Genomic DNA, 24,250 nt, shown 5'->3' with positions numbered 1-24,250 from the left:
CGAGGAAGCCCCTCTCATTTGCAGGACTGTCCTGTAACAGTGTGATAGAGGCGGCTAGAGACTGTCCGTGCCATAGGGAGAGGAAGCACAGAGACAATCTCTCCCCTGCACAACCCTGCCAAAGGGAAAGAAAAGGCAGGCAAGGAGGGAGGGAGGGCGGGCGAGGAAAGCTCTGGAGTCCAATGTGACCCTTGTAGGCAAGGAGACACATTAAGAGCCTGGGACTGTCCTCCTCCTCCTCCTCCTACTGCTCTAGGGAGAGAGATAGTGAGAAGGAGGGGAGGCAACGGGAGAACAGGCTGTTGCTTCTCTTTTTGAACCTGGGCAGAGAGGCAGAGCCAGGGAGGGAGGGAGGGAAGGAGGGCGTGACATCCTGAGCCCGAAGTGAATAAGGTGGGAGAGCAGGCACGGAGTGGACTAGTGAGATTTAGCAAATTAGCAGTCACAGCTAGCTGCACAGCACACACCAGCAGCCCTGCAAACACGCCATGCAGCGATCACCCATTGAAAAAGCAAATCTGTTCTCCAAACTCTTCTTCAGGTAAGAAGAAATGTATATGCATGTACTGGGCGAACACATGCTCAGTCCTTTTTGTCTGACTGACTTTATTTATGGGTGGTTTTTTTTTTGTTGCTTTTATGAAAGAAAAAAACCCCCGTCTTTGCTTTATGGCTTTCACCAAGGTAAATGGGCATGAGGATATAGTTTGAACTAAGTAAGCAGACACAAGAAAAAATAATCTTAAATGGTAATTTGAGGGCAGTCTACCAAGTGCATTTAATATTAGCAATGTCTATTTATAATTGACGTTATAAGACACTTCAGATCCAAGCACCCTCGGCACGTTATTGCTTAATTCCCTGCCAACTACCTTCCTATCTTCATACCCGCATAAGAGCAGCAACAAATAGTTAATCATTCTGAAATAAAATTACTAGCTGGCATGCGGTGCCATCTTCACTCTTTCTTCCTGCTTGAGAGTTAGACAAGCATATCCTCTTAACAAATACAGTGAAATGACTTCCTATGCCAGTTGGTAGGTATTGTAAACTAACTGCTACAGGAGTTTGAAACTATTAAAGTGCTACTTGTTCTGAACCGATATGATCATTTCCTTGCAACTTTCATTGCCCTTTCACAAGATGGTAAAACGCAGGGGAATAGGTAGGATCTGGGGTCCATTTCCTCCCCCCCCCCCTTTCTTTCATTTATATTTAAGTTCCACTGGGCCAAACGACTCTAGAGCGGAAGCGCCTCGGGCACGCGGCTAGTGACCTATCAGGATAGTTTCTCTGACTCGTGCTGACCAGGTAACCCTGGCCCCCTCCAATCGCGGAGCAGAGCCGACGGCCCCCACCGAGGGCGGGAGAAGTTGGTCGGAGGGAAACCTGGAGGGCTCGCGGTGTTCCAGCCTCGGGCTGCCTGCGGGGGTAGGTAGCGCTGCTGGAGCCGCCGCCGGCCGGGGGACCGGGCACTATTCTGGAGTCGGGCTGAGAGCCGGCAACAACCAAAGGGGCATCTTCCGTGTCCGCGGAGCCGCTGAGCGGGATGAGCATTACCGGACACAGGTGCCCCCCCCCACCCCCGGCTCCACAAGTGGGAACGTGGGGGAGGGGCTGGTGCAGACCATATAGAGCTCCCCTGACTCACAAGTGGGATTGGTGATTACCCACAGCTCTTTTCATTTAAAGGGACAGCACCCGTTGATTTTCTCTTAGCATTTCCTCTCCAGAACATTCCAACAGACCCGAGGACCAAAGCTTCAATGCCTCAAGCCCCATCAGGCAAACTGATAGTTTGGTCAGAAAGAGAGGGTGGTGCAGGACAGGGCATGCCAGCCAGTGAAGATGTCATTATTTGGGAGCTGGTGCAACTTCCAAAGCAAATGCCCAGCAAAGGTTAGGTACCTCAAAACCAGCGACAATCTCTTGACTCATTCAGGCTGATGCAGTATCAGTGCGTGGAAAATGGGCCCTCACTCTCCAAACATGTGCTGATGCACCACTCCAGGGCACCTGATGTAATATTTAAATGGGCTGCCACAGTTCTACAAATTACAGCTTCTGAAACGTCTTCGTCCTCTTCTTTTCTATCGTGATTTCAGGACTGTTCTACAATCTCTTATATTTTCTGGTCTAGACTATTGTAACGCTCTATATCTAGGTCTATCTGACTCATCAATTCACCCGCTACAATTAGTTCAAAATAGTGCAGCTCGCTTATTATCCGGTACCTCCATTCGCAATCACATTACACCTATCTTACATTCCCTTCACTGGTTACCCATAAAATACAGGATAAAATACAAAGTAATCTCAATCATTCATAGTTTAATTTACAACTCTACATCCACTTGGCTTTGCACCTTACTCCGCATTTACAAACCCACCCGACACTTAAGATCACTTACTCAAAATCTCTTAGACATTCCATCACCACGACAGGCCAAATTAGATATCACCAGGAAAAGAGCTTTTTCTGTTGCAGGACCATCTCTCTGGAACTCTTTACCCAACCCACTCCGTTTAATATCAAATCCTCATCATTTCAAAAAGGCTTTAAAAACATTCTTTTTTCAACAAGCATTTAACATTCCCACTAAACATCTCCCCGATCAAAAATGAAACTCCATCCCCTAAATTTCTCTCATCAGATACATATTACATTATCGTCTCTCTTCTATTATCCCATCCATGTTCTTTCTAGGACATTACAATTCGATAAGTTGCTACCCCCCCCCCTCTCCTCCCCCCTCCATCCCTTTTACCCTCCCTACTCTTTACCCATGGCATGTTACCATTATTATTATTTTGTTATTTAATAATTTGTTTTAGCTAACATTTATCTAGCTATTTAGTTAAATTTATGTATTTTAAGTTTATTTTAGTTATATTTTATTTTTACTTTATTTTAACATATTGTAAACCGTTTTGATAAAATTTTATTTTAAAAAGCGGTATATAAATACTTTTAAATAAATAAATAAATAAATAAATAAGTAAAAAGGAGGTGCTTGGGGAAATTGTGCGCCCCTAGCGCCTCCTCAGCAACAGGCGTCCAGGAGAGGTGGCTGTCAGCAGGTTAGGAAAACAGATGCTCAGTTTTACGAGCGTCTGTTTTTCTAACGTGCTCAGGCACGGGTTAGGAAAATAGATGCTCGTTAATTGAGCATTCCTTTTTCTAACTTGACTGCTGGTGCACTTTAAAAAAAATGTTTTTTTTAAGTTTTTTTTTTTCTTTTTCGGGTTCTCTGACTTAATATCTCCACGATATTAAGTCAGAGGTACTACAGAAAAGCAATATTTTCTGCTTTCCCCTAACATTTTTGGGCTTCTCAAGAATTTGCGCCTGTTCCCTCATTTTGCATTGGAGGTTATGGGCGCGCATACAGAACATGTGTCCAGTTGTGTGTTGAGCCATGCACTGGTATTGCATCGGCCTGATTATTCTTCGCCTCTCTCTGTAGCGACTAGGTCCTGGTAGAGGTAGACTGTGGACTGGTAAATTTAGTATTATTATTGTAGTAAACAATCAGTGGATTTCACTTAGAATCAAGGATTTACTTATCCGTTTAGAGTCTATTAGATTTAAGAATTGAGCAAACAAAACAAAACACAACCTCTTACTGGTACATCACTTCTTTGTTTGGGCTAAATATCCTAAAAAGTGGTTTAAATTAAATTAAAAATTAAAAACAAATTTATGAGAACATTGAACTTTTTCATTGTACCAAATTTAAGGCTTGTGCAAAAACATGTTTATTTATTTATTTATTTAAGGTTTTTCTATACCGAATTTCTTGATGCAGATCAAATCAACTCGGTTTACATCGAACAAAAGTTTTAACAATAACATAGCCAATAAACATATTACAAGAGGCAGATATTTGCAGAGTCAAAAGTTACATTATAACAAGGTCGAGCAACTGGGGATTAGGAAAAGAAAGGGGGGAAAACAAGAGTATACAACAATCGGCAAACTTTATACAGAGAGTGAGGGTGGCTAGTATAGCCAATCTCTAAGGATACTTCTAAAAATTAAGACATCTATGCGATATAATGAGTGATTATGTGAAGCGTAGCGAAAAACAGTACATTAAAAGTTCAGTGATGTAAAATTTGGTCTAGGCGCACGGAAAGGCTCGGCCGAACAACCATGTTTTGAGTTTCTTTTTAAAGGTCTGAAGGCAGGTTTCCTGTCTGAGGTCAGAGGGCAAGGCATTCCAAATGGAGGGGCCTGCTGTTGAAAAAGCCCGCTCTCTGAAGTTTAGTCTGTGTACCATTTTATTCGGGGGAACGTAGAGTGATCCCATATAAACGTCCCTTGTTGGTCTGGTCGTAGTGTGTAGTTTGAGCGGTTGTATCAGGTCGAGAGGGGTCTGATGGTATATGCATTTGTGAATAATTGTGAGTGATTTGTGGAGTATTTAAAAAAGGATTGCAGTTGTGTAAAATGTATGTGCTATAATATTAAAATAAAGCAGTGTTAGGATTTTTCACAGTGGTCTGCAGGACTTCAATGTGTGCAGAACATAAGAACATGCCATACTGGATCAGAGCAAGGGTCCATCAAGCCCAGCATCCTGTTTCCAACAGTGGCCAATCCAGGCCATAAGAATCTGGCAATTACCCAAAAACTAAGTCTATTCCATGTTACCGTTGCTAGTAATAGTGGTGGTTATTATCTAAGTCAACTTAATTAATAGCAGGTAATGGACTTCTCCTCCAAGAACTTATCCAATCCTTTTTTAAACACAGCTATACTAACTGCACTAACCACATCTTCTGGCAACAAATTCCAGAGTTTAATTGTGCGTTGAGTGAAAAAGAACTTTCTCTGATTAGTTTTAAATGTGCCACATGCTAACTTCATGGAGTGCCCCCTAGTCTTTCTATTATCCGAAAGAGTAAAAAACCGATTCACATCTACCCGTTCTAGACCTCTCATGATTTTAAACACCTCTATCATATCCCCCCTCAGCTGTCTCTTCTCCAAGCTGAAAAGTCCTAACCTCTTTAGTCTTTAGTTTTTGTTTTTTTTTGTACCAATCTGTATCTTTAGGGGTTTACAAATATTAACAATTAAAAACATTTTTTTTGCTATGGTTTCTTCTCTTAATATCTAGTTTATGTCTAATGTTAGCATGCTATTTGTAAGTCTGCAAGTATAAGCATCTTTGACCTATAATATCAAGAAATACATATGTATAAATTACTTTTCGTTGAAAACTACCAAAAACATGATTTGCATTTCACTGATGACTTAATTCATTATTAAATACAGGTTTGATTAGGCCCTCTCTCATGGTCCATTCCAAAAAGTGTAATATACTAAATTTTGGATGTTATCTGCATTTATGAGAAAAGCTAAAACTTGTTAAATTACATGTGCTATAATCATTCTCCTGTTCTGAGATGTTTCCATGGTGAAACATTCATCATTTTGCATTTGAGCTGTCAAATTGCATCATCATTACAAAAGTGCAAAAAATAGGGTAGACTGTCAGTTATTTGTGCAAGCCAAAATTGTACCTGAAATACCTTCTTTTTTATTTATTATATTTCTGAACATAGATCATCTGTAAAATTGCTATGTACAGGGAAATGGCCCCCCAAAATGCTAGGATTGTGTAAATTCAAAATATCATAAGTTTTCCTTAAAGACATATGTCTTTAAGGAAAACTTATGATATATTGTGCAACATAAAATATACTGTTTATTTCACTTATTCCTGTCTAATCTATTAATAAACTGTTTAGCATTGCCTTGGATCATTATCTGGTGCCAATTGTACGTTTACTTGTAACTAATACTTTGGTTACCTGCCTCTGGACATTTAGTTAAATAATTATTTGCTAGGTTTATAGTTATCAATGGCTTAAAACAGATTGGTCAGAATAAATAGCCACTAAGTAATTTATTGCACGTGATCTTTGATACCTTGTTCTTTGATTAAATTTAGTAAGAGTACACTCTATTCTGTGTTATAAAACAAAAGACAATATCACAGATGAAGGATATAATAAAAACATAAAATGCATTTCAGGGGTTGGTATGTTGTGCTGAGATTTATTCTCCATGGGGTTTTACATTGTTGACCTAGAATATGTAAGATCTGCTTGGTACAGAAATTTTGTTTGTGAACTACAATCAGGTTAAAAGAAAACCAACAAAGTACTTTAGAAATGATACCTGTAGAAAACTAATGAATATTTAAAGATGCAAGTGTTTTAGACTGAATTTCCTTCCTTAGGCAGTGACTTGCATTGATTTTCAAATTTTGTTTCTGGTTGGCTAACATAGCTAAAGTACCTGATTTTGAAGTGTCTGAAAATGGAATATAAATCAAATAATAAATATAGTACTCCTTTTCTAGTTTGAGAACTCAAGATATGTTTATTGAAAAATAATTTCAAACAGTCTTTTTGAGTGACCAAAGCACTTGTGGACATGGTTTATTTGGATAGTAGCAAAACTTTTGATAATGTGTGTACTACTTTTTCAAGAAATGGACCAATATGTGGATGTAAAATGTAGAGATCAGTTTTCATTTGGTTGTTAAAGAGAAGTAAGGGTATATTGTGAAAAACTTGCATTCATAACAGAGAAAAATACAAAGTGATTCCCTTAGTGGTTATTACTGGACTTTGTTATTTTTATTAATGGTCTTTCAGAATATATAACTCAGAAGTTGCTTAAGTTTGCCGATGATGATACCATGGCCTACAACTATGAACCAAGTAGATGAAGGGGATAAATATGATGGACCATACTTCAATGTGGATAAATATTAAATGCTGTAGCCTGGGGAAAATAATATGAACATTAGCTAGATCTAATTTGGTGTATTAAAATGTTTGTTACAATATTTGGTCAAGATACATTAGCACACTTTTGAAGATATGGTATCTTTTATTGGCTCGACAAAAATTGTTACTTTTGGTGATTGTGTACATTGGGTTTTGGTGACTCAGATCCTTTCTTTAGATAATTATGCAGCAGATACAGAAAAGGCAGACTTTATACTCAGGGAAGGCCATTTTTCATATGATTGCTATTGCTAATAGGTAGATGTTAATGAGCTTGTGTGACAAGGGAATATAAGGAGGAAAGAAGGAAGATTTGTGAGCAGAATAGCTCATTCAGATAGAAGGTAAGACAGTAATGGAAAGAAAGCAAGAAAAGCAATTTGACTGTGATTATGTGTTTATAGTAAGCAAAGTTATCACTAGGGAGTAGGTAGAGAGAACATTTTGAATGTGAAACAAGGGTCAGAAGAACAGTGATATGAAGGGGTAGAAGAAATTGCATATGAGGATGCATAAAGATATTACAAGGCAATGCATTGGCCAGCACATAGGAATAAAGAGATCTACTGTAGGAATCACCACAAATAAACTGAAACATCAGCAGATAAGTGGCAAACAATATGAGTAAACTCATATCACATGTGCTCAAACTGGCCTCATTGAAATATATTTCAGGGACTAGTATGACAGTTTTTTTGTGAGGATTTTTTCTCCAAATAGATTTGTTTTGCACATATGTCTGGAATGAACAACATACTTAAGGCAGGATATTTTGGGTATGATTTTGATCTCTCAAATTTACTACTGGTACGCTTCTTAATACAAATATTGTGCTAAAAGGAGCTTCCTTCTGGAGCTCATAGGGTGTAATATATGCAGATAACATATCAAGATGTACGTGAAAGATTTTTTTTAATCAGGCTGTAATCTCAAGTCAGTTGGGACTATTTCTGTATCTTTCTGCCATATTTTATTGGTATCTCATTTTGTATCTTGGTCCTTGATGATCTTCTATTAGTAATACTGTTCTTAGGTTTTTCTCCTTTATAATTAAACCTGATTTTGTAGCATCAAGCTTTTTATCAGTTGGAATGAGAATTTGCAAGTGATCACAACTTCTTCATTCTCTGCAAATTTGTCGGGGTCATGACCCTAGCGTTTTTCTGGTACAGCAGTGTTATTGTTATTTACATATAGTTGTGAATAAACCACTGCATCCTTTCTTACAGCTCAGTGAAAAATCTATAATAGAAGCCACAATGGAGCTTAATTTCCTACTGTGTTATTATGTAACGTTTCTGTGTCCAAAATTATTTTTTTATGATATGACTCTAACTATGTTTCTGCTAAAGGAATTGATCTATTGTAAAACATTTGAATGCAGGATCATGTGGATTAGAAATGTTTAAATAACATTTGTGTCTCAAATAGCAATATGCACTATATATCTTATATATAACACACACACTTACACAGCTTCAAGAACAAAGCAGATAAAAAGTTATTATCATTCATTAAAAGATGAATATGCTGTTTTGATAAAGAAAGAAAATTAATAATACAAACTTTATTCACCACAATTATTTTTAACCTGAAATGGCTGAATAGTGGGAGATACTTGAGTTTTGTCAAATATGAAGTCATAAAAATAATTTCCAAAGATATTATTGAGCACATCATAAATGTATTCATACTGTATAGGATGCACACTTTTCATGGACACTCCATAAGTATGCTGAACTTGTAGTCTCTGAACATTCCTGAAGCAACTTGGCGGGCCTGTAATTAGAGTGAGGTAATCCTGGATCATTGTCTTGGAGGAGTAGCAGGGTATGAAGAGAGGGCTTGAAAGCTCATATATATTTTCATCTTTACTTCATATGTTGGTCCAGTTCAAGGTATCACAGCCTTAAAAGAATCCAAATGTTTTGCATGATATGTGAGTTTGCATATCAGAGAGTGTATAAGAGAGGAGTGTTACTCTGCCTTTACTTTAGGCAAAATTATGTGTGAAATGTAAATACCAGCATTATTGGACAGATTCGGCATTCTAAATAAGTGTTTGTGAGTGTACATTGCTGTGGGTGAAGAGGTTAAAGGTTGAGGCAAGAGGAAAATGAGACTGATAATGTATTTTGCAGCTTGTAGCAGGAATTGTCTTAAAACTCTGTATAAAGAGGACAATTATGTGGAAGTGCTGATATAAACATCCCCTCACAGCATAGGTTTTTATAGAGTTAGAATGCAGATTTTTATAGCCATTCCCTATATTTCTAGATCCAGTATAAAATTTCCATATTGGCTTTTAAAATAGGACTGTGTAAAGTGAGTCACTTAGGAATCTAGTTGGAACAGGCAGGCCTAAATATAAAACTGGCAGGTACTATAAGAAGCATATTGCTTTAAATCTTCTGGGCCTGTTAATCTTTTTTTGGAATCCCTCCTCATGAGCTAAGTGCATCCTCTAACTTGTCTTATATCATGCAATGCTGATATTAAAAATGTAAATCAGTTTTCATGAATAAGATGGGAGAAAACTAGGGGCTAAAACATTCAAATTTTAAGCAAATCACAGGGAGCTAGCTTTTTGTCTCCATTGTTAGAATTTTGAAGGGCAGGATTGAGCATATTTGGTCAGCCAATGGCAAAAGCAAATGAGGTAGAGTTTGAAAGGCCTAAAGAGACCACATGTAAGATTTTGGTGTCCATAAGTAGAGTGCAATGGCAGCACCCCTTTCAAGCTGTGCTGGCAGAAAGCCCTAAAGCAAGTGGAAGCAGGATCTTCTTTGACCTGAATATTTGGCATCTTCAAAATTTAGTGCCCTAGGCAGTTGCTTATGTTGCCTATGCCTAAATCCGGGCTTGGGCCTAAAGAGGTTATTTCCAAAGAAGTGTGTTAGTTCAATTGAATGTCAAAGAAAAAGGGTCAAGCAATAGGTAATTTTTCTTTTTATTGGACTAACTCAATAGGTGCATGACTAACTTTCAAAAATTGTACTGATGGAAGGAGGATAGCTCTCGAAAGCTAGTCACAGATGTATTAAGTTAGTCCCATAAAAAGTATCACCTACAAATTGTGTTTTGACCCTTTATTCACACAATTTCCAAAGAGAATTTTTAAAGTACATTTAGTATTCAAAATGCATATTTTTTTCAACAAAAATGGCATAATAATAAAGAAAAACTGCCATTGCATCAGTTGTGCAAGCCACAATGGTAGCATCTGTGCAAGAGTGGAAAGTCAGGACAGAAGCAGGAAATTAATGCATAATAGAAGCACTGTTTCTAATGGAACACTATGGAAAATGTCAACACATTAGCCAAAATAATTTTCAGATAGCAGACATTATGGTTCTGAGAATGTAGAGCACTTCTAAAAATATTAGATATCAATTGTTAAGACCATGGATTTGATATATTATGCTCTTTTATAAAAGGGGGATCAAATGACTTTTGGGACCTAGGAAACAACTATGCATGAATTATGCAACCCACAGAGTTACGAGGTGAAAAGCTTCTAATAAAAAATAATCATCAAGTCATTTTTATACATTATATCAAGAGTGTCAAAAAAAAGTAAGAGTTAATATGAGGGTTAGTATGAGAAAAGGGATCCTTCAAATAAACGGGCACCTGCCCAAAATCATATTGCTTGTTGCCAGAATTTTGAAACAAATAATTGTTCACTGTTTGGCCAGAAATCAAAATAAACAATTTCAAGTCTCGCATCTCCATCAATTCATATGTTTCAAGAAGATATGAAGCAAATGTTTTGTGACTCTTAATGAATCTGCTTTAAGAGGCGAAACACCTATTCTAGTGTTAAAAACAATAATGAAAGGGTATGTAAAAGATGCCAGCAGCTATGTTGGTCATTTGAGTATAGCATCAGATTAACAGGTGAATGCCATGGTGTCCTGATGATCCAGTAGTCTGTGCCACTCTATGGTAATGGCATAATTCTGTTTCGGGGGGGGGGGGGATTAAAGTGACAAGTAATACCAGTTAATAGAATACGGCTTTATAGCTATGCAATAGTGTTTGTACTGATTATTTAATGGTACAATATAATACTTGTTATAGGGATATTTTTACATTTCATACAGCAGTAACTAGTAGAAAAAAGGAAGGTTCTATACTGAACAAAATTAGGGTTTTGCAGATGTTGCGGATTAGGGCCTTGCCATCTGTTGAGAGTCACGAGGCCTTCACAATCAGTTGCAAGCACGGACTGCGCTCGGATGTGAACGTGAGTGCGAGCCCTTGGACCATGTCACAACCCCAGGGCAAGGCTCCAAGTTATGCACCGTGCATAGGCCAACGCATCTGGGCACAGGATGGACAGAAGCTTGGAAACACACGGAGACTTGAAGATTCTGCTGAACCTGCATGCACAGGAGTAAAAACAAGCAACACAATGTGGTAGCCCTCTGGCCATTTGAAAGCCCTTTTGGACCTGCTTGGGAACGGCTTGTGTGTTAGGACAGACAGAGGTTGAGGACAGAAGATGAATTGGAGACAAGGACTTAGATGAAGGCACAGTAGACTTGGAACTTAGATGAACACTCAGGTACTGGTTCAGATTTAGGTTCAGGATTCAGATGCAGAACAAGCCCTGTGCCACAGTGCACCCTACATAGCCTGTGGGCTAGTTGCAGACCATGCTGAATGTGGGGTATACTCTGGGCTTGAAACATGATGAAGACTTGGCACTGGAAATATGATGAAGACTCTGGGAGAGTCCTGACCCGCTGCGCACCCTACACAACCTGCGGGCTCTTTGCGGACCATGCTGAAGGCGGAACAGACTCTAGATTTGAGACTCGGACATGGACCGAATCTGGGTCAAGGCAATCCAAAGACCAGGAACAAGACTCAGGGACTCAGGCTCAGGAACTTGGGACCAGGGATGGGACCTGAACCCCTTTCCTCACTGTACTGGTTTTCTTTGTTTATCTGAAACTAATAAAATGTTTTTCCTTAAAAACAAAGGACTTCCAAAGGCTTGAAGCAACAGCAACAACTGAGAATCCTGGAGATGAATAACACTCTAAAGACTTGGGAGACTTGACATCTGGAACAGAAGACATAGGAACCATCAAGACACTAGGAACATGGAAGGAAGAACATAGAGGATCTCCCACAAAGAACATGAAGATCTTGAAGAAGCAAAGACTGGAATAGGAAGAACTCCAGGAGCGAGAAGCTGGAATAGGAACTCTAGGAGCAAGCAACTCATTGCAAAGGCAATGAGGGTCTGGCAGAGAGACCCTTTTATAGGGCTGCAGGCATGACATCATCAGAAAGGGTCATGGAGTGTTTCCTGTTATGGGCCCTTTAAATTGTGAACAGAGGCGTGTGCCCAGGAGGACATCAGGTGAAGGAAATGCACTGGAGTTGGCAGCACTTAGGCTGTGAAAATCATGGCAGCATTGGCGGCGTTGCCCAGTGCAAAGAAACAGATATCAGCAGCATTCCAGGCCATGCCAGGAGGTGAGCATCAGTGGTATCACAAGCTGCAGTGATAGTTGTTGTTGGTGGTGCTCCCGGCCGCAACAGTAGGAACTTTGGTGGCACTCAGTGTGAAGACAGAACAGTGCAATGTTGGGGGTGAGTGAGTTACTTGCGGTCGGGCCCATGAGTGGCAAATGGAACAGCAGATGGAGATACCTTTTTGGTGGACCTTATTTATCTCTTCAGTTTTTGGTGGACCTAATTTATCCCTTCTGATTTGTTACCATTTGGATACCTTTTATTGGGCCAACAAAAAAAAATTGACATGGTGGCTAGTTCCTCTGCAACAGCCAGCGGGGCACATCAAATGGCTTGGATAAGGGTGAGCAGCCTGTGGGCAGACTTTCATGACAAGTTGGTAGGCTTCCCATTTTCTAGTGACAATCTCTTTAGAGACATAGTCAGAGAAACTGTTGCCCAGATTAAAGAACAGCATGTAGCTATCCAGTCTTGGGAGGCCCTAACCAACCTTCTGCCTAGGAATTAATACTTCTCTAATAAATGGCCCTTCATTCAGAGATGCCTATTCTATCATTTTCAACAGTATTGCACCCCACCTATGCTGCCACAGCAATAATTTGTGGCTAGAGAACGGACATGTGAGAGGTGTTAACCTAAGGTCCTGCAGCAGTCTCAACGAAGCTGGGCCCTAGCTTTTGACAAGCTTTGAATCTCAGATCGCAATTTCTCCAGTAAGGGGGAGGATCCAGCTGTTTTTTGATAAATGGAGGAAGATCACTAAAGGAGCATTGGGTCTTCCGGATTGTGGAGTCTGGTTACCATTTGCAATTCTCCCGATCTCCAGTATGTCACCAATGTTTAGCCTTCAGTCCTGATCTGTGGTGGACAAGCAATGACCCTCTGCCAGGAATCTAAAAAAATTTGGGAGTGGGCTGTTTCTGTTGTGTACGGCCTCGAAAGGCCTTGCATTCTGTTGTACACTCTGGTGGTTTAGTGTGCCCATGGGCCTCAGCCCGACCCAGACCTTCAGGGCCGAGCCAAGGGTTGACGGTGGCTCCGCATGGCTGACGGTCTACCCTCCGCCAGGCCGGCAAGCTCCCATGGCCAACATCCAAGGATGTTGGAAGTTGAATGGTCCTCCGACCATTCCGAGCCCTTTCGGACCTGCTGCGAGCAGCATGGAGCAGCAGGCCTGGCCTGAGGTTGAGGGCAGACAGACCTTGACACGAAGACAAGAAGGTTGATGCAACGGCATCACATGGCACGAAGACTTGGGTTGATGCAACGGCTTCACATGGCACGAAGACTTGGGTTGATGCGACGGCATCACATGGCACGAAGGCTTGGGCTGAAGACATGACACCGGGACTATGAAGACGTGACACCAGGATCGATGCAACGGCATCGCAGACGAGACTTGACACCAAGGCTGATGCGAAGACATCACGGACCAGTGGTCGATGCGACAGCATCCCGGACCAGGGTCGATGCAACGACATCAGAACATGACGCTGAAGGGCAGACACAACGAGGGACTTGGAATCCAGACGAGACGAGAAACAAGGAAGGCGGACATTGGCACTGTCTCTCAGGGCGCCTTACTCAGGCCACCCGCGGGACTGAGTTGCGGACCACCCTGTCCCACTGCGCGCCCTACACAGCCCTTGCAGACTGGTCACAGACCACGAGGAGAGCGGGACAGCGCAGGAACACACAACCAGGACATGACGGCTCAGGAGCACAGGACAACCGTCCACCAGCAGGCTAGTCCATTCAGGAGTACTTCATCTGAGGGACCCCCGGCCTACCGGACCAGAAGGCTCGAGAGCGAAGAAGAGACGTAGGCATGAACATCAAGGAAGGCAGGAACACCAGGACGTGGAAGATGAAGACACCAGGACACCTGGACGAGGACCTCAGGCACGAAGACATGACATGGCATGACGAGAAGACATCACGATGAGGAGCTCCACAAGACAAGAAGACCTTACAAAGGCTCTGGCAGGCAGGAGCCTCCAGAGTGAAGATACCTCGATGTAAGGCACTGGACAACTGACGGAGCAGCCCTTTATAGGGCTGGTACAGGAAACAGTCACCAAGGTGGGGCCAAGACACTTCCTGTGTCTGGCCCTTTAAATGTAGAAGAGAGGCGCGCGCCGGCGCCTAAGGAGCAGGAAACAGGGGCTGTGCAGGACTGCGGACAGTGGCCTGCACCAATGTAGTTGCGTAGGAAGCAGGGCAGGGCCTGAGAAGCAGGCCCTGACGTCGGCAGCGGCTCCAGCCGCTGCGGGGAGCCCCGGGGGTGGCTCCAGCTGCCGAATGGCACCGGGGATTGCGGCCTAGCGCTGCGAAGAAGAAGACAGTGTCGGGGGCACTCCCAGCCCCGAAGAAAGCTGGAAAGTCCGTGGCTCCGGCCGCGGTGAAGAGGAGAAACGGGGGCCGCGTGGGCCGCGTGGGCAGGCCGACGGCGGCGTCCTGCCACGTCGGCGAAGAAAAGCAGGGTAAGTGAGCCTGCTCACGGGGAGACCCGCTGGCAGAGTTCATAACAGTTTCATGGGGCCTCCCTTTAGGCATCCTGACTTCCTGGAGTGTCCAACATGTTGGCTGATCACCTCAGAAGAATCCTTCGACTGCATGAATGGTCTCTAGATCAAGGAGTGGAAAACAGGTTGTTTGAAATTCGGGGTTAACCATCAATCAATTTATTCAAATAAGATCATAAGAAATTGCCATACTGGGTCAGATCAAGGGTCCATCAAGTCCAGCATCCTGTTTCCAACAGTGGCCAATCCAGGCTACAAATACCTGGCAAGTACCCAAACACTAAGTAGATCCCATGCTACTGATGCCAGTAATAGCAGTGGCTGTTCCCTAAGTCAGCTTGATTAATAGCGGTTAATGGACTTCTCCTCCAAGAACGTATCCAAACCTTTTTTAAACCCAGCTACACTAACTGCACTAACCATATCCTCTGGCAGCAAATTCCAGAGTTTAATTGTATGTTGAGTGAAAGAATTTTCTCTGATTAGTTGTAAATGTGCTATTTGCTAACTTCATGGAGTGCCCCCCCTATTATCCGAAAGAGTAAATAACCGATTCACATTTAGCTGTTCTAGACCTCTCATGATTTTAAACACCTCTATCATATCCCCCCCTCAGCCGTCTCTTCTCCAAGAGTAGCTGTTCCATCCCCTTTTTCATATTGGTTGCCCTTCTCTGTACCTTCTCCACTGCAACTATATCTTTTTTGAGATGCAGTGACCAGATTTGAACACAGTACTCAAGGTGCAGTCTCAACATGGTGAAAACAACAAGAAGATTGAAAACGTTTGTTCCACTCATCAAAGCAAATTCAGGTCTACTGTGGTGGGATGCTGATATGCTATATGTGCTTCCACCACTTCTGCTAGTGGCAAGGACAGTGCAGAAGGTGTTCAAGGACCAGGCATGCCTTATCCTCATTGCACAAGCATGGCCTAGACATGTGTCGTTCTCCTATGTCATCAGATTGTGAGTTTACCCTGTGTTTCCACTAGAAACTGATCCTGCAGTGCTAACACAGGAGGAGGTTCATCTATGTCACCTGAATCTCCCTTCTCTCAACTTGATTTCATTGATGTTGAGCACTCAGTAGTTTCCTTGTTGTCACTGTCCAAGAAGGTTGAGGATATTGTTATTTTAGCCAGGAAGCCGTCCACTAGAAGGGTGTGCGGTTTTAAATGAAAATGTTTTTCTTGGTGTTAGGTGGGTTCTCTGAATCCTTTTGCCTGTAACCCCAAGGATCTGCTTCAGTATATGTTCTCACTTTCTGGATTGGGTCTTAAGTAAAAGTGCACCATAGAGCCATAGTCACGTACCATCCTCAGGTGGAAGGTAAACCTATTGTTTGTGTCAAAATTCATGAAGGGTTTGTAACATAGGAAACTTCTAGTTTCAAAACTTTCTGTACCATGGGATCTCAATACCGTGTTACCACAACTGATGAAGCCTCCTTATGAGCCGTGGAGTCAGCCTCATTGAGGTTTCTTATATAGAAGGTAGTATTCTTAGTTGCCATTACTTTGGCTAGAAGAATTGGCGGACTTTAGGCATTAGTTTCTTAATCTTAATACCTTTCAGTTTTTCCACAACAGAGTGGTGCTCCGCACTCATACTAAGTTTCTACCTAAAGTCGTTTCTGCTTTTCACTTGAATCAAGATATTGTTTGCCCATGTTCTTTCCAAGACCAAATGCTCAGAAAGGAGTAAAAGCCCTTCATTTTCTGGATTGCAAAAGGGCCTTAGCCTATTAACTGAAGATAACTCAACCACATCATCAGGCTTCTCAACTGTTTGCCTCCTATGATCCCCACAGAATGGGGATGGTAGTTGCTAAATGTACTTTGTTCAGCTGGCTAGTGGGCTGCATTGGGCATTGCTGTGCATTGGCCGGCTTTCAGATTACAGACTCTAACAAGGCTCACCAAATGAGAGTCATGGTCACTTTAATTGCTCACCTATGAACCATGTCCATTGATGACCTTTGCAAAGCTGTGACTTTGATATCTGCTCATGCCTTCACATCCCTCTACTTTTGGGGCAATCTATCAAGAGACAGTAGCTTTGGGCAAGCAGTTTTGCGCAGCCTGTTCACACAGTAGTCCATTCTGGGTTGCTTTATTCAGTAAGTGCTCTGCTATGCAGCCCTCAGCTTGGGACTCTCCACATGTCGTGGCTAATTTGGCCCTATTTGTTAACAGAAAAATCTAGTTTGCTTATCATAAAGAGGGTCCTCTGTAGACACCAGAATTAATCAGCCATGTTTAATACCCTCCCTTCTTCCTGGAGCATCGACTACCTTGTTAAAGCTAAATTTTGCTAAGGACTAAAGGGCTCATGAGGCACCAGGTACATGGGAACTTCCACACATGCTCAGTAATAAAACTTTACTGAGCTAGAGAGATGGGTCCAGTTAGCACCACCAAACACTGTCACCCATATGTTGTAGCTAATTCATTCTACTGCCTAATGAGAACCCTGTTTATGGTAAGCAAACTTGCTTTCTCCTAACTAGTTTTACTTCTCTCTGAGTGATTTCCATTTTCCTTTCCCTGCTATTTCACGATATTCTCTCTCAGCTGAGTCTCATCTGTCTCACCTTGTTGCTGGCTCTGGTTCTCACTCCTCCCTCTGGTTTCTTGCTTTCTCCTTGCTGGTTCCCAACTGTCACTCCACTCTTTATGACTTTTCCAGGTTGCATTGTTTCAATGTACTGATTGGCTGAGCTAACTATTTCATCTTCTAATTACACTAACAACTCTGAGCAATAAGTTACAATGAATTTGGACCTTGGTACATAATGAGCTAAGCAGAACCATATATAAAGATAATGAAAAATCAGGATATTGAAGCAGGGGGTGGAGCCTCATACCTTTACTAGCCAAATGATTGTTGGCACAGTTGAAAGAGATCAAATCTGTATGATTAGAAGATGAAATAGTTAGCGCAGCCAATCAGTACACTGAAACAGTGCAACCTGGAAGCACAGTTGAAAGAGATCAAAACTTTCAGTATGATTAGAAGATGAAAAAGCTCTGGTAATTAGTACTCTGGAACAGTGCAGCCTGGAAGAGTTATAAAGAGTAATGTAAAATCAGGATAGTGAAGTAGGGGGTTGAGGCTCATACCTTTAACTGCTAACTGATTGCTGGCACAGTTTTGATCTTTTTCATTGTCCATGTTTAAAAGATCAGACTGAGTAACTTTGGGAATCATCTGGACCAATCTTAGGTTTTAAAAATGACTCCACTCTCCATTTCAATTTTGTGCAGGTAATTCATTACCAGGACAAATCTGACTGGGTCATTTATCATTTCGCTTTAGGGCCTTATCACACGCAATAATGCCGTAACGCGTGCGATAACGCTGTAACGCATGTGAAAACACAATGCAACATGCATATGCAAATGAAAAATAGAGTATTTGAGTGGGAGGAGTTTGGGCAGAGTAAATGGAAATGAGAGACTGCTAGCGCAGCGTGCGATAGAGTAATGTTCATTATAGTGGGATTTAACGCCAGAAATAATTACACCTTTTTTTTTTTTTTTGTGGTACGGTGAAAAAACTATTTTTTGTGCTTCGGAGGCAGATATTGTGGGTATTATCTCAGTGATTATTGCGTGTGATAGAAAGAGGAATTATAATGGACACACCTACCAGGCCTTCCTGCCCTAATAAGAACACATATTATTCTTACCTGGTCTAGCTTCCTAAAGTCATAATATTTATGGCAAGTTTAAGTGTTGGGGGATACTGGATGGTTTGGGAGGCTCGCCGCAGACAACAAGCGGAACAACAATAACCTCAAGAACAGGCCAGGGCAGTTCCAAGCCCTCCTAGGGAAGTCCCTGCACTGGAGGCATAAGCACGGGCCTCGCAGGGTCAGGGCCCAGAACAGCACCTGGCACACAGGCGGCCAAGGCGGAGGAGAGACAGGGAGCACATCTTTCATCCACAAACATCCGTGCTGGGCATGCCAGACGACTATGTGGTTTGCAGGTATTTCCTCAGCTCTTGGGCTATCCTGGAATTATATGAAGAAATCCAAGGGGATTTGGATCCTGTCACAGAAAGGTCCCATGGTCTTCCTGGCCTCACCAAACTGTTGGCCAACCAGTATTTTATGGCATCCGGCTCCTTCCAAATGACAGTAGTGGTCGTGAGAAGAATTTCCCAAACCACTTTTTCCAGCTGTCTGAAACAGGTCATCACAACAGACTCTGACCACATTAATCGCTACATAGTATTTCCTTGGGACAGGCAGGACTTGATGGACCTGAAGAGAGGCTTTTATGCCGTTGCAAACTTTCCCAATGTTTTGGGAGCTATCGACTGCACTCATGTGGCCATCATTCCACCCTATGACAGGGAGGAGATGTACCGCAGCAGAAAGCTCTTCTACTCCATCAACATGCAAGTGGTCTGTGATGCTGGAATGCGCATCTTTAACGTGACCAGGTACTCGGGAGCCATGCACGATTCTTTTATACTTAGGCAATCGGGCCTGTGTGAAAATTTTGAGGACGGCCTGTACGGTGATGGTTGGCTCATAGGTAAGAGAGACACTTCTTTCTTTATTCCATCACTGGCTATGTGTTTGTGGCAAATGGTACGGACATGGGGCATGGCTGGTGGGGGGGAGGAAAAGCATTGCTGCCATGGCAAGTGGCTTGTACAGTTACAGCTGCAGGCCATTGTCCAAGGGCCTGGCTTTTTCTCCCCATGCTGCAGAGGCCTGCTAATTATGTGACAGCAAACATTGCACTGGCCCTAAAGCTTGGTGTGTGAGCAGGCATTATACACTTTCTATGTGTTAAATTTCAGAGTGGCCCTGTTCCTATCCTCCCATTAGGAGCTATTTAAATTTCACTGGTTAATGACAAGCTTGAAGTGTCCACACTGTTGGTACTGCGTGATCACATGTGGCCGGTTAGTGAAGCGTCATCTAGAGTGTCTGCCACAATTTGTCTTGAGCCTCACACACCTCAACCAGAAGCAGTTTCCTGTGCATGTTGGTGGCCTGGCATATTCCCTGTGTTGGGCCTCACAAATTGGTTTATATGGAGGACATACTGCAGAGCCAGCAGGGACATTCGCAGTTACAATCAGGTCAATCCAGTAAAGTGCGGCCGCGTTTACCCCGCTCCTAACCCACTTTCTACTCACTTTCCGGCCGCGTTAGCCCTTCCTGCGATCCACAATCCCCTTTACCCTACTCTTACCACGTCCTTAAATCCCCGGGTAACCCCTTCCGCACGCGGCATGTATATTACATGTAAACGATCAAATTAGCTATTCCCTACCATCCAGTAACGCGCGCCCCGACTATCGCTTTTTTACCCTGCCGTTTTGCCGCGCGTTTAACCTGCTAACTTACCGCCTACCCTTACCCCTGCATTAGAGGCAGGGGTAAGGGTAGGCGGCAAACTTTCCCCCAGCCCCCGCTCACCTGCCCTGGCTGCGTCCATGGGTGCCGGTCTCCGGGGCAGCCCCAGTCCTCTCCCCTCCTCCCAAAGCAACAAAAGTGAAAAAAAGCGAAAAAAAAGTTGCAAGAGAGAGGGGAGAGAGGACGGGCAATCCTACGCTCGGGATTGCCAGTCCTGTCTCCCCTCCTCTCGAAGCAAGGCGCGAAAAGCAGCCTGGCTCCGGGAGGAGGGGAGAGAGGACTGGCAGTGTAAAGCGATGAAGCGACTTACTTTTTTTGCAGCCCCTCCGGAGACAGACATCGGCGGAGACGGATCGCGGCTCCCTGCCTCCCAGCGAAGATGGATGCCTACACGGGCGAAAGCGGCCCCTGTGCGTGCAATTGGGCCGCTCAAGGCGTGACGTCACGACGTTTGGCGTCACGGCATGTGACGTTACGTCTTCATATTTTAAAAGTTAAGCGGATTAGCTTCCTAAAAAATACAAAGTAGAAGATGTTCCTTGATTTTGAATGTCCTTTAACTGTTTGTATTAATGTTTTATGGAAATATGGTTATTGGAAGAACATCAAATTAAATTAGCAATGATTTGATTTTTATGGGAATGAATTGATTTTTTCTGTGAAATGTTTTCCAATAATGTGATCATATACCCAAGTCACAGAAGAACTATTAAAGAAAAGAGCTATACTGGGTTTTTTTTAAAATGTCTTCTATGCAAATAGGATAGTAAAATATTCTACAAGCACAGCAGGTAAATGTAATGTACATATGCTGGCATAGATGAACTTGTGAACTAATTATTTATTATTTATTACAATTTTGTAATATCCCCCTAAATTCAACTATGTAGTCCATTGCGGGTTACAAATAAAAACATACACAATCTAACAGATACAAATTAAAACTTCCCTTTATAAAACATAACATTTACATAAAAGAATCCTTAAAAAAAGCAAACTTTTTATTCATTTCCTGAATTTTTTTATGTCCTTCTGCCTAATCTGAATTGGAAGGCCATTCCAAATGATAGGCACTGCAAAAAAAAAAAAGATCTCACTCTAGTCTGCTGTAGTCTATAATCTTGGCTAACAGGGACAGCTAGCTGATATGAACCTGCAGATTGTAATGCTTGCTGTGGAGTATACCACTTCAGGGCACAAACAGTCACACAATGATGTTCCCTGTAAAGCAATTTGTACGTAATAATCATTAGTTTAAAAACTGCTCTCCTACTAAGGTAAGATGAGGAAAGAAAGAACAAATTATTGAGATATTGAATTACGGATTTATGCCAATCACCTCCTTGGGGTCAGGGAGGATTTATCTTTTTTTTTTTTACCTGTGTAACCTAATTGGCAGATATTCTACAGGGATTTTACCTTTCCACTAGAATAGATTGCCAGAAATAATTGCTCACTGGTGAGTAGTTAAATTCAGTGGACTGAGACTGAACTCATCATTATGTCTCTTTTTATCCTAATTAACTGTTAGCCAAATGCATTTCATAAACTGTGATGCTCAAGATTACAAAGAAATCCATGCAAGAGCTGGAATTAGTGGAGTTCTGATTCCAAGCTTTGTGTTGTCACACTTAGGCCACATCTATGTACCAATAAAATAACAGAAGAAGTGCATATTAAAAAAGTTCTTCCATTTAAAGGCAGGGAAGATGACATTTATCTGAACTAAAATACAAGAAACTTGAGGTTACATTTGAAATTCTTAAGCATATTTATAATCATGTTACACTATTAGCAAGACAGAAAAAAATTATATCTTTATATTATTGGACTTGTTCAAAAATTACTTTTCCCCATTTCTTTGCTATAAAAAATTCTTAATTGACGTCCTATATACATCATGCTTGAATTTTATTACATTATTACCTAATCTATTTTAACTCTATCCAGAAAATTTCAGAGTATCATTTAATGTTTTTTTTAAACTGCTTATAATAGAAAAAACATGCAAGTGGTTTACATATTACAATAAACATAAAACAAAACTAGTTAAGCAAATAATACATAATTCAAAATATAAAACATTTTAAACATCTTAGAAATACATATTAAAAGGAAAGAACAGATAAAATTATTAGGAAAAGCTATTTGAAATAAGTGGCCATTTAGCGTTTCCTGAAAAAACTATAGTCTTCTATTTCCCAAAGCTCGAGAGGCAAACTATTCCATATAATTGACCCTGTTATTGGAAAAGCATGGCTACTGGTAATTTGAAGATGAAATTCTTTAAAAAAAAAAAAAAAAAAGGAACTTTCAGTAGCTGCCTTTCTGTGGAACAAAGTAATTGAGATGGTATATATGCAAAAAAATGATGCAGAAGTCAATTTCTGCTGGACAGAATCAAATATCTTCAGTTGTTTCCACACCTTTTTTTTTTTTTTTTTTTTGCAGTGTACAAAATAATGTAAGTCAAATATTGCCATATATTTAACTGCACAACTCAGGAATTATGCAGAATAGAGGTCATTGTCCTTTTCCTTTGACAAATTTAGTATACTGCAGTAAATACTGTGTAAACATGTTTCTAGTAAACATTGGTGCTGCACTCAGACTGTAAGTGCTCTTAAAATTCAGTAAATTACTGAAATTATCAGTTAGATAGCTTCTAACAAACAGTATTGCAGGTTTCTGCATACAGATGACTCTAGAAGGAATTGGGATGGAACACCTTACATTAGATATAGCTATCTATCAGTATTCTTATTAACTTACACTTTTTAGTAGGGATGTGCATTCTTTGGAAATGGGAAATTTTAATGAAATTTTCCATTTCATTTTCAAAATTAAGTGAAAGAAAAATGAACAAAATGTGGTTCATTTTAATTTTGTTTCATTTTAAAAAGAGGACACCCTGCTACAAAAAAATTCTCAAACCAACCATACTCCTCCCCAGCCTCCCTGGCTCTTCTTACCCCGAGTTTCCTTTCTTCACAAGGCAGGAGTCATTCCTATCCTGATGATCTTACAATTGTAGATGATGCCAGGAGATTGAGGCTGGCACCATTTTTTCTTGAATGGAATGCTGTAGTTACACGATGTTAGGTTTCACCACTCAGGAAAAGTATTTAGGTGTCATCATTGAAAATACATTGAAATCTTCTGCTCAGTGTGCAGCAGCAGCCAAGAAATCAAATAGAATGTTAGGGATTATTAGAAAAGGCATGGAGAAAAAACAGAGAATATTATAATGCCTCTGTGTCGCTCCATGGTGCAACCTCTTCTTGAGTATTGTATGCAGTTCTGGTCACCACATCTCAAAAGATATAGCAGAATTAGAAAAGGTACAGAGAAGGGCAACCAAAATGAAAAAGGAGATGGAACAGTTCCCCTGTGAGGAAAAGCTAAAGATGTTAGGACTCTTCAGCTTGGAGAAGAGGCTGAGGTGGGATATGATAGAGGTCTATATAATCATGAAGGAACTTGAAAGGATAAATGTGAATTGGTTATTTACTCTTTCAGATAATACAAGGATTAGAGGATACACCATGAAGTTAGTAAGTAGCACATTTAAAGCAAATCAGAGAAAATTATTTTTCACTCAAACACAAGCTCTGGAATTCATTTCCAGATGATGTGGTTAAGACAGTTAGCTTATCTGTGTTTAAAAAGTTTTGGACAAGTTCCTGGAGAAGTCCATAAACTGCTATTAGTCAAGTTGACTTAGGAAATATTACATAAGACTTGCCATAATGGATCAGACCAAAGGTCCATCACACTGGAACTGGGCCTAATGTATTTCTTCACCCAGGCCTTCATGGACTCCGGCTCTGGGGGAAACTTCATTTTGCAGGACTTGGCCAACCAACTACAAATACCCACTGTCCAGATGACTCCTCTACCTGTCATATTCTCAGTCTATGGGGATCCACTCCCAGGACAGGTTACCAGGACCACCGTGCTTCTAACCTTATGCACTGGCCACTTGCACTCAGAGAGGATCAGCTTCCATGTGATCCCCAGAGCCATTAATTCCATCATACT

The 24,250-nt window shown here is 41.4% G+C and overlaps 1 protein-coding gene across 1 annotated transcript in view; it reads left to right on the top strand.

The window, feature by feature from the left end:
* Positions 1 to 401: 401 nt before the first annotated feature.
* The window catches only part of CFTR (CF transmembrane conductance regulator), a 575,903-nt gene continuing 552,054 nt past the window's right edge, over positions 402 to 24,250 (top strand). Inside the window, exon 1 of the mRNA XM_029615983.1 lies at positions 402 to 541. Coding sequence (XP_029471843.1) covers positions 489 to 541 — 53 coding nt within the window. The 5' untranslated portion in view covers positions 402 to 488. The remainder of the gene's footprint in view (positions 542 to 24,250) is intronic.

This window comes from Rhinatrema bivittatum, chromosome 9 (genome assembly GCF_901001135.1).
Source record: "Rhinatrema bivittatum chromosome 9, aRhiBiv1.1, whole genome shotgun sequence".
NCBI classification, from domain to species: domain Eukaryota; kingdom Metazoa; phylum Chordata; class Amphibia; order Gymnophiona; family Rhinatrematidae; genus Rhinatrema; species Rhinatrema bivittatum.
This window is presented reverse-complemented; position numbering and strand designations above follow the sequence as displayed.